At 40.1% G+C, this 11,494-nt stretch overlaps 1 protein-coding gene across 1 annotated transcript in view; it reads right to left on the reverse strand.

Moving 5' to 3' along the window:
* The window catches only part of Lvrn (laeverin), an 83,811-nt gene extending 73,640 nt beyond the window's left edge, over positions 1-10,171 (reverse strand). The window contains exon 1 of the mRNA XM_005339495.5: positions 8,725-10,171. Coding sequence (XP_005339552.1) covers positions 8,725-9,422 — 698 coding nt within the window. The 5' untranslated portion in view covers positions 9,423-10,171. The remainder of the gene's footprint in view (positions 1-8,724) is intronic.
* Positions 10,172-11,494: the final 1,323 nt, after the last annotated feature.

Genomic DNA, 11,494 nt, shown 5'->3' on the forward strand with positions numbered 1-11,494 from the left:
AATGGAGCAGAATAGAGGATCCAGCAAAAGCCTCACACAATAGAGGCAACTCATTTTTTATAAAGTTACAAAAGCAATTAAATAGGGGGTGGGAAGAATAGTCTTTTCAAGAAATGGTGCTGAAACAATTGGATATCCATAGGGGGGGAAAAACTTTAACCTAAACATCCCCTCTGATATAAAAATGAACTCAAAATGAACCATATATTTAAATGGAAACCAAAAATTTTTTAAAACTATCAAAGGTAATATTGAAAAAACTGCAGAAATAAAGGCTTGTAAAGAATTCTTAAGATATTATACCAAAAACATGATCTATAAAAATAGACTCAATTCATCAAAAATTACACATTTTTGTTCTTTGACTTATTAAGAGGATTAAAAGACAATCTACAGACTGAGATAAATATCTGCAAACCATATCTATCTAACAAAGGATTCAGATTTAGAATATATAAAGAACTCCCAGAATTCAACAGTAAACGAAGAAACAATTCAATTAGAAAATGGGCAAAAGACAAGAAGAGACATTTTATTGAACATAATATACAGACAGTAAATAAGCATATGAAAAGATATGTAGCCTCACAAACCATTACCAAAATGCAAATTAAAACCACAATGAGATATCACTATATGCCTATCAGCAAAACTAAAATAAAAATAGTGACAAAAAGTGCCCAGCATGCAGAGAAACTATCACTTGGACATTGCTGGTGGGGATATAAAATGGCATAGCCACTTTGGGAAATAGTTTGGCAATTTCTTAAAGGCTAAATATGCCACAACCACACAACCAACAATTACACTTATAAACATTTACTCAGAGAAATAAAAACTTATGTTCATATTAAAAATGGTCATCATCTCTAGTGATTAGAGAAGTGCAAATTAAGACTACTCTAATATTTCATTTCACTCCAGTCAAATAGCAATTATCAAGAATACAAGCAATAATAAGTGTTGGTGAGAATGTGGGGGAAAAGGTACACTCATACATTGCTGGTGGGACTGCAAACTGGTGCAGAAAACTTGGAATGGAACCACTATCTGACCCAGTTATCCTTGGTTTATACACAAAGGACTTAAAATCAGCATACCATAGTGATGCATGATGCAGCCACATCAATGTTTATAGCAGCTATAATTCACCATAGCTGAACTATGGAACCAACCCAGGTACCCTTCAACAGATGAATGGATGAAGAAAATGTGGTACATATACAATGATATATTACTTAGTCTTTAAAAAGAATGAAATTGGGCTGGGTTTGTGCTTGCCTAGCACATGCGAGATCCTGGGTTTAATCCTCAGGACCACATAAAAATAAATAAATAAACATATTGTGTCCAACTACAACTAAAAAGTAAATTAAAAAAAAAAGAATGAAATTGGGATTGGGTTGTGGCTCAGTGGTAGAGCGCTCACCTAGCATGTGCAAGGCCCTGGGTTTGATCCTCAGCACCACATAAACAAATAAAATAAAGGCATTGTGTCCAACTACAATTGAAAAATAAATATTAAAAAAAAAAGAATGAAATCATGGCATTTTCAGGTAAATGGATGGAGCTGGAGAATATCATGCTAAGTGAAGTTAGCCAAACCTCAAAAAAACCAAAGGCTGAATGTTTTCTTTGATAAGTGGATGCTAATCCATAATGGAGGAGTGGGTAGGGAAGAATGAAGGAAATTTGGATTGTGCAGAGGAGAGTAAGAGAAGGGGAGCGTGTGGGGATGGGAAAGATGATGGGATGAGATGGATATTATTAACCTATGTACATGTATGATCACACTACTGGTGTGACTCCTCAACCAGAGGAAGGAGAAGCTGTGTTCCATGTGTGTACAATGTATAAAAGTGCATTTTACTGTCATGTATAACTAATTAGAACAAATTTTAAAAAACAAAAGACTAATGTTCAAATAAAAACCTGAACATGGAAGCTATTTTGTAATAGTCAAAAACTAGTAACAACAACAATATCCCTCCATAGGTGAATGACTGAAACTGGTATATACACATATCATGGAATAGCACTAATCCATTAAAAAAGTTCAAATTATTGATATAACTTGGATGGATTCTGAATGCTCTATACTCAGTGAGAAAAAGCCAATCTCTAGAGTTCTCTTGCTGTCGGGTTCCACTTATATAGCATTATAAAAATGACAAAATTTCAGAGATAGAGAATAGATTTTAAAGGTTGCAGGGTTTTAGGATGGTGGGGGATGGGTGGGAGTGAGTATGAAGACCAGCTCCAAGGTAATGAAGCAGTGCTATATCTTGATTGTGGTAGTAGTTACAAAAATCTACCCATGTGATAAATGACATAAAACTATATATACTGTTTTTGATATGTACTATAATTCCTACTCTTGATATTATACTATAATTGTGTAAGATATAGTCATTTGAGGAAACTGAATAAAGAGAACATAAGACCACTCTGTAATATTTTTGCAACTTTTGGTAAATATAATTACCTCAAATTAAAATAAAAATGTGAGGCACTGATTGTGAGCATCAAAATTCCTGAGGCAATTGTTCAAATACATAAGTTTTATGAATTCCATTCTAAACTCACTGATCTACAATGTTTTTCTCTTTTAAAATTGTAATTCTGGGGAAATACACATAGCATAAAAGTTACCACTTTATCATTTTAAAGAGCATAGTTTGGTAATGGTGTTTTACACCAATGTCCAAAATTCTTGCAAAATTAAAACTCTATATGATTGTATATCCTCCTCTGTGAAGTGTCTGTTTAGATCTTTGGCCCATTTATTGATTGGGTTATTTGTTTTTTTGTTTAACTTTTTGAGTTCTTTGTATACTCTGAGATTAGTGCTCTATCTGAAGTGTGAGGGGTAAAAATTTGTTCCCAGGATGTAGGCTCCCTATTTACCTCACTTATTATTTCTCTTGCTGAGAAAAAAACTTTTTAGTTTGAATATGTCCCATTTGTTGATTCTTGATTTTAACTCTTGTGCTATAGGTGTCCTATTAAGGAATTTGGAGCCTGACCCCACGAGATGGAGATTAGGGCCAACTTTTTCTTCTATTAGATACAGAGTCTCTGGTTTGATTCCTAGTTCCTTGATCCATTCTGAGTTAACTTTTGTGCATGGTGAGAGAAAGGGATACAATTTCATTTTGTTGCATATGGATTTCCAGTTCTCCCAGCACCATTTGTTGAAGATGCTATCATTTCTCCATTACATGCTCTTAGCACCTTTGTCTAATATAAGGTAGTTGTAATTTTGTGGATTGGTCTCTGTGTCCTCTATTCCATACCATTGGTCTACCCACCTGTTTTGGTACCAGTACCATGCTGTTTTTGTTACAATTACTCTGTAGTATAGTTTAAAATCTGGTATCGCTATACCATCTGTTTCACTCTTCCTGCTTAGAATTGCTTTAGCTATTCTAGGTCTTTTATTTCTCCAGATGAATTTCATGATTGCTTTTTATATTTCTGTGAGGAATGCCATTGGGATTTTGATTGGCATTGCATTAAACCTATAGAGAACTTTTGGTAATATGGCCATTTTAATGATATTAATTCTGCCTACCTATGAACAAGGTATATCTTTTCATCTTCTAAGGTCTTCTTCAATTTCTCTCTTTGGGGTTCTGTAGTTTTCGTTGTAAAAGTCTTTCACCTCTTTTGTTAGGTTGATTCCCAAGTTTTTTTTTTTTTTTTGAGGATATTGTGAATGGGGTGGTTGTCCTGATTTCCCTTTCAGAGGGTTTGTCACTGATATACAGGAATGCCTTAGACTTATGTGTGTTGATTTTATATCCCACCACTTTGCTGAATTCATTTACTAGTTCTAGAAGTTTTTTGGTAGAACCTTTTGGGTCCGTTAGGTATAGGATCATGTCATCCACAAATAGTGCTAATTTCAGTTCTTCTTTTCCTATTTTTATGCCTTTAATTTCTCTTGTCTGTCTAATTGCTCTGGCCAGTGTTTCGAGAACTATGTTGAATAGGAGTGGTGAGAGAGGGCATCCCTGTTTTGTTCCAGATTTTAGAGGGAATGCCTTCAATTTTTCTCCATTTAGAATGATGCTAGCCTGAGGCTTAGCATAAATAGCTTTTACAATGTTGAGGTAAGTTCCTGTTATCCCTAGTTTTTCTAATGTTTTGAACATAAAGGGATGCTGTATTTTGTCGAATGCTTTTTCTGTGTCTATCGAGATGATCATATGGTTTTTATCTTTAAGTCTATTGATGTGGTGGATTACATTTATTGATTTCCTTATATTGAACCAGCCTTGCATCCCAAGGATGAATCCTACTTGATCATGGTGCATGATCTTTTTAATATGTTTTTGTATCCGATTTGCCAGAATTTTATTGAGGATTTTTGCATCTATGTTCATTAGAGATATTGGTCTGTAGTTTTCTTTCTTTGAAGTGTCTTTACCTGGTTTAGGAATCAGGGTGATGTTGGCCTCATAGAATGAATTTGGAAGTACTCCCACTTTTTATATTTTGTGAAATAGCTTGAAAAGTATTGGTATTAGTTCTTCTGTAAAGGTTTTGTAAAACTCTGCTATGTACCCATCCAGTCCTGGGCTTTTCTTGGTTGGTAGTCTTTTGATGGCTTCTTCTATTTCAATTGATATTGGTCTGTTTAAGCTGAGTATATCCTCTTGACTCAATCTGGGCAGATCATACAACTTAAGAAATTTATCAATGCCTTCACTATCTTCTATTTTATTGGTGTATAAGGTTTCAAAATAATTTCTAATTATCATCTGTATTTCTGTAGTATCTGTTGTGATATTGCTTTTTTCATCCTGTATGCTAGTAATTTGAGTTCCCTCTCTTCTCTGTGTTAGCATGGCTAAGGATCTGTTGATCTTATTTATTTTTTCAAAGAACCACTTTTAGTTTTGTCAATTTTTTCAATTGTTTCTTTTATTTCAATTTCATTGATTTCAGCTCTGATTTTAATTATTTCTTGCCTTCTACTACATTTGCTGTTGTTTTGCTCTTCTTTTTCAAGAGCTTTGAGATGAAATGTGAGATCATTTATTTGTTGATTTTTCCTTTTTTTTTTTTTTTGAGGAATGAACTCCAAGCAATGAATTTTCCTCTTAGAATTGCTTTCATTGTGTCCCATAGATTCCCATATGTTGTGTCTGTGTTTTCATTTATTTCTATGAATTTTTTAATTTCCTCCTTGATGTCTTCTGTAACCCATTGATCATTCAGTAACATATTGTTCATTCTCCAAGGAAAGTAGGATTTTTCCCTCCTTCTTTTAACGTTGATTTCCAGTTTCATTCCATTATAATCATATAATGCATGGTGTTATCTCTACTCCTTTATAATTGCTAAAAGTGATATCAATCAACAAGTACACAAAAAAATGCTCACCATCTCTAGCAATCAGAGAAATGCAAATTAAAACCTCTCTAAGATACCATCTCACTCCAGTAAGAATGGCAGCCATTATGAAGTCAAACAATAATAAGTGTTGGCGAGGATGTGGGAAAAAAGGTGCACTTGTACATTGCTGGTGGGACTGCAAATTGGTGCAGCCAATTTGGAGGGCAGTATGGAGATTCCTTGGAAAGCTGGGAATGGAACCATTTGACCCAGCTATTCCCCTTCTCAGACTATACCCAAAAGACCTAAAAAGAGCATATTACATGGACATAGCTACATCAATGTTCATAGCAGCACAATTCTCAATAACTAGACTGTGGAACCAACCTAGGTGCCCTTCAACAGATGAATGGATTAAAAAATGTGGCATTTATACACAATGGAATATTACTCATCACTAAAAAATAACAAAATCATGGCATTTGCAGGGAAATGGATGGCACTAGAGCAGATTATGCTAAGTTAAGTTAGCCAATCCCTAATAAACAAATGCCAAATGTCTTCTCTGATATAAGGGAGGTGACTCAAAACAGAGTAGGGAAGAAGAGCATGAGAAGAAGATTACCATGAAACAAGGAAAAGAGGTGAGAGGGGATGGGAGGGAGAAGGGGAAATACACGGAAGATGGAAGGAGACCCTCATGGTTTCACAAAATACATATACGATGGTGTGAGGGGGGAGGGAAGAAAAAAGAGAGAGAGAGATAAGTGTCACAGTAGAATGAATAGAGAGAGGTGATGGAAGGGGAGGGGAGGGGGGATAGGGAGGGCAACAGAATATAACTGACACTAGGATTGCTGTATGCATAAACGTGGCTGTATAACCAATGTGATCCTGCAATCTGTACACGTGGAAAAATGAGAATTCATACCCTATTGGATTCAAATGTATGATATGTCAAGATCATTGTATTGTCTTGAACAACTAATTTTAAAAAAACTCTATATGAATGTGATAATAACTCCTCAGTTCCCTGGCCCCTGGTTTGTTCCTGTCTGGGACCTTTCAGACTCAAATCTAGGATCTTGACAGTTTTAATGTTTAGATAATGAGGGGGCTGTTTGCTGCCAACAATGATGACCTGACCTATAATAGCTGGTACCACTGCCCAAGCTGTGCACCTCCTTTCTCACTTAATTCTTACAATATTCTAAAAGTTGACAGTTATTATATCTATTCCATGAAATGAATGAATGAGAAAACTGACTCACAGAGGCTAAGAACTGGCTTAATTCACACAGCTCAGTTTCAAATACAGATCTCTTGGGATCCCCAAATTTGTCATACCAGATGTTCTTCATGACCTTGGCTTCATGTTTAACTACAGCTGTCTTTTCCTGGTGATTTCAAATGCAAAGACCAAAGGGAAAACTTCTTGGCTATATCTCTTCCAAAACACCACAAGTTTAAACTCTACCTTAATTTTTTATATTTATTTTATTTTTTAGTTGTAGTTGGACACGATACATCTTATTTATTTATTTAAATGTGATGTTGAGGATCAAACCCAGGGCCTTGCACATGTTAGATGTGTTAGAAGAACACTCTACCACTAAGCCACAACCCCAGCCCCTATACCTCAATTTTAATGTTCTGAAAGCACGGTTTCTACTTACTGTTAGAGTTGATTGGCACAAGAGAGAAATGTATTCCTTTACCATGTTTGCTACTTTGTCTGAGTCATACTCCCACTAAGACAGAGGGAAGGAAAGAAGGAAGGAAGGAAGGAAGGGAGGGAGGGACATAGGGAGGGAGAGAAGAAGGAAGAAAGGGAGGGAGGGAGGGGATACGGATGAACAAATTAAGATTTACTGGGTGGTAAAACAAAACATTGTCAGATATCTATGCAGAATTTCCATTTTTTTTCTCTGAAAGATCTTGCACCCTGAAATACAGTTATTCCAAAAGGTCTACATGTGTATGAGTTGGGTAAGACATCATCCTAATGAGAAAATTTTGAGACTATTTTTCAAGTATTAATGCATTTTTGAAAATAAAAAAACAAGCATACTGTCCTTAAAAACAAAACTTACAGATTACATATCCACTAAGGCAGATCATTAAACTTATTTAAAACCTTTGAAACTTTGGAAAAGAAAGTGCAAGAGATTGTTTAGAAGGTGATTTAATAGGTTCACTGTCCCCCCCTTCCCAGAACCTCTGAGAACATTTTCTCTAATAACAATGGGTAAAGTACATGCAGTCCTATAAACCACAAATGCTCCTCCACTGAATGAATGAAGGATAAGATGGCAGGTTTAAAAAAAATAGAGAAACTGTTTCCTTTGTTCCATATATGCCACTCTGATGGCAGAGTAAGAAAGGGATGCATTTTTTTTTTTTTTAAACAGGGCTGGAAATACCCCGTTTGGGAGACATTATCTCAAAGGAGTGGAAAAGGAACACAAGTTCTTTGTGTGGGCTTGAAACTCAGAGAGGACGTGTCTTGTCATAGCTTTTATTTATTTAGTTTTTCCCAGAAGAGGATTCTCAGAAGTACCCGTCTCTGACGTTCTGCAGAGCTTGACAAAATATAGAAAGGGTAGGGGAAGATGCTACTTGCCAGGGGATGAGTGCCCCAGACAGTAGTGGAAGGGGATGAATCCCAAAGTTGTGGAGAGCAAGCCTTAGCAGAAAACCAAAGGACATGGGAACAAACACTCCTGATGTGGGTATATTTGTTGCAAGAGCAGCTCTTTAAAAGTGACCCAAAAAAGAGGCAAAGCAGGGAAGTGAGCACCTAGAGCGCTCTGGGTAGGGAAGAATCTCAGAAAAAGAAGGGCGCTTTAACCCGACGCTACTCCAACTTTAACGCCCGCAAACACCCAAGAATTTCGTTAAATTTTTCGTTAAAATCCCAAGATTCTGAGCCCCTTGGTTAGGAGTAGAGCCTAAGAATCTGCATTTCCAACAAACTTCCAGGTATTACAGCGGCTGTTGGTCAGAGCACCAATCTTTGAGTAGCAAGGGATTTTTTCGGGAGTAGGAGGGTGAAGAAATTCTGGGCTGGAGAGAAAGGGGCTTTCTGAAGAAAACGATGAGCCTTTGGGGTGGCAGAGACCTCAAATTGGATGGGCAGGATAGGGAAGAAAACTAATCAGAGGAGGAACTTAGGTCTGGAAACTTTAACTTCTAGCAGTTTCAGGAGGAAATGAGAGAAAGGAGGCGTTCGTTCTCTGGCTCTGGAAGAAAAAGTCCAAGAGGCAAATGCCTATAAGAAGGGCAGGAAGTGAACACCTGGACACTATGGGCAGCTGGATCTGCAGCCTGCTCCAGGACGCAGAGGAGGGACACAGGGGATTTGGGCTAAGCAGCCCTTACCTGCGCTCGCCCTGGTCGGTGTACGTGTTGAGGAAGAGCCCCTCCCTGACTTCCTGGAATATTGGGCCAGAGAAGCTGAGGTGCAGTTCATAGCGGCTACCAGGCTGTAGAGCTTCACCGAGTTCCAGCACAACATATTGAGTGTCCATAGCAAACCACACGTCATGCACAGGCACGCGGCCCACGGTGTCGTTCCTAGTGCCTGGGGACAGGGGACCCCTCACTTCAGCGCGATCGTAGTCCAAGAAGAGGCTGTGCAGCAGCAGTCTCTTAGTGGACACCGCGCAGCGCACCGTGATGTTCACTCGACCACTGAATCGCAACAACTGCACGGAGAACTTATCCGGCTGCAGCCGGGGCCACAGTTCCAGATCATAGTGAAGCGGCACCAGCCAGGGTGGCAGGCGCAGCTGGTCCCAGGGGCCCGGAGGTCGCCAGTCTTTCGAGGTGGCTGTCACCTGCGGCTCACTAGTAGTGCGGGGTTCCTGCGTTGACGATGGCCCCTCCTGCCCGAGGGGAGAGAAGGACACGGCGTTTGGGACCTCTAGGCTACGCTGATCCGACGGCGGGACACGCGCGCAGTGGCCATACAGAGAAGCTAACACTGCCAGCGCCAGCAGGAGTGCGGCAGCCAGCCCAGCCAGCAGCAGGGCCACCGCGCGGCTCACATAGAAGCCAGAGCTGGAGGGGGGTTCCATAACGCGAGTGTGGCGCTGGCGAGATAGGATACTCGAGATAGCAGAAGAGACACAATCCCCAACGAGGGTATTGGTTGGTGGGACCCCCCACACTCTCCGCCCTTTCTCTCTTGTACTACCCTCCTCCTCGAGAAGCCTAGGAGAACTGCGACAGAAGAAAGTGATTGGGACCAGGGCTTCCCCCTCCCAGTTAATCAGATCCAGGTCCCAGCCTACCCAACCCGCCCCACCAGATCGCTGGGAAGAGGCGGATCCCGCGCACCAAGATGCGCGCCCCTGGGGGTCCAAAGTGAATGACCCCGCAGAAGAAGCATTCAGGATAAGTGCAGGCGGGAGCTGTAGAACCAAACTCTAATCTGGACCTTTTCGAGGCGTTCAGAATTGCTGGGGTGTGCCCTGTTTGTTGTCGCCGAAGGGTCAGATACCAAGCTTGACCACGACGAGCTCCCGGCAATAAAATTTTTGGGCCATCAGCTTGGGCTTCGTGTGCCCAAATATTTGGGGGAAACGCTTTGAAATGACCCTGAGAGAGGCAACTGCGCTTTCATAATATCTGAAGCCCAAACTATGGCCCCCAAATTCACCTCCTGAATTAAGACAGGATGCATGAGGCTGGAACAGAGAATGAGAACTTGGAAACAAGGTTTGGGGTCCTGGAGTCTTTCCGGAATTTAGGAAGCTGGGCTGCAGGAGGGGTCGACAAAAAAACTATATGAGCACGTAGTCTGCAGTTCAAGGGAGAAGAGGAAGGGAGGGCTGCTTTACCTCGGGAAGAGGGCGCAAGGAAGCCTCCATTCTTTCCCAATTTTCTGCGGCGGGATTTTCCCTGCCCGGAGCTGGATCTAACTCTTCGCAGCTTTGCTGGGGGCGAGGGGGACTCCATTCCTGCTTTCAAAACCCGCCCATTTGAAGCAAAGAGGATAAAACAAGCCGGCCGGACAGCCTTTCCACCCGGAAACCACTGGGCTGGAACAGGCTTCCCAAGCTGTGCCCTCGTCAGTGAGGTCTCTGGCTTGCCAGGCATCTGTTTGCTATTTAGCCGGTGATACTGGGCGAGTTCCTGGCGGTGCGCTAGGTCTTGCACGCACGCACGCGGGAGAATTGATTCCAAGTATCTGAAGGCGTCGGGGAAGAGGGAAGGGACTGTGGTTAAGATCCCATTGTAAGCTGAAGATTCATTTCGGAGCATCCTGTCTTTACGGTCCTTTTTTTCCCCCCCAGAATGAAAATGATTATTCTGTCGCAGTTATGCAACTGGCCTCACTTTCGTGCTTTGCCTGTATCTCTCTTCCAATAATGAAATCCCTTTCACTTGAATTTGGAAACAGGGTAGACCACTGTGATTCTTGGGGGAAATGTGTGCTTCCTCGCTCCCTCCCGTAACTGCAATTAATCACATTAACAATAAACCCGCTGGAAGAAGACAGGAAGGTGGAAGGAGATTTGACTCTAAACTCGGGTGGAGGGATGTGCTGTAATCTGTGAGCCAGTCTCCTGGTTCTAGATTCTTGGGTTACTTTCTTCAAAAATGGAACAACCATTTTAAAGTACTTATGACCATATGCATCACTCTCAGAAGATGCTGGGTAGAGCTGAGGGAGAAGCCTCCTGTATTTCTACATACCTACCAGAAGTTGAGCTGTCAGAATTGTGATTTGCTGCAGTGGCAGGGTCTTAGGTCATCAGATGGGAATTGAGACAGATGAGGAATTATTTAACTAATTGCTGGCCTTACCAACCTCTGGACAATTTCTTGAAAGATTTCAAGAATTCCAGACAAGTAAAGGAAAAAAGTCAGTAACAGGATTACTTCAAACACATTAGACATGTTTCACCCCTCAATTACAAGAAACTGTACTGAAAAATGTGTATGTGAATGCAAGTTTTGATTCTATTTCTCTAACATCAAAAAAATAGAGATAGGATCCTACACAAGAAGTTTCAAAATCAGACCCAATGATTCAACATTTTAAATATCATTAAAAAAGAAAATGTTTCTGATAAATCATTGAAGTTACTGAAAAGAATTTATACAGTAGCATACCGACTAAATCAGGATTATGATAACAATT

The sequence above is a fragment of the Ictidomys tridecemlineatus genome, chromosome 1 (assembly GCF_052094955.1).
Source record: "Ictidomys tridecemlineatus isolate mIctTri1 chromosome 1, mIctTri1.hap1, whole genome shotgun sequence".
In the NCBI taxonomy this organism is placed as follows: domain Eukaryota; kingdom Metazoa; phylum Chordata; class Mammalia; order Rodentia; family Sciuridae; genus Ictidomys; species Ictidomys tridecemlineatus.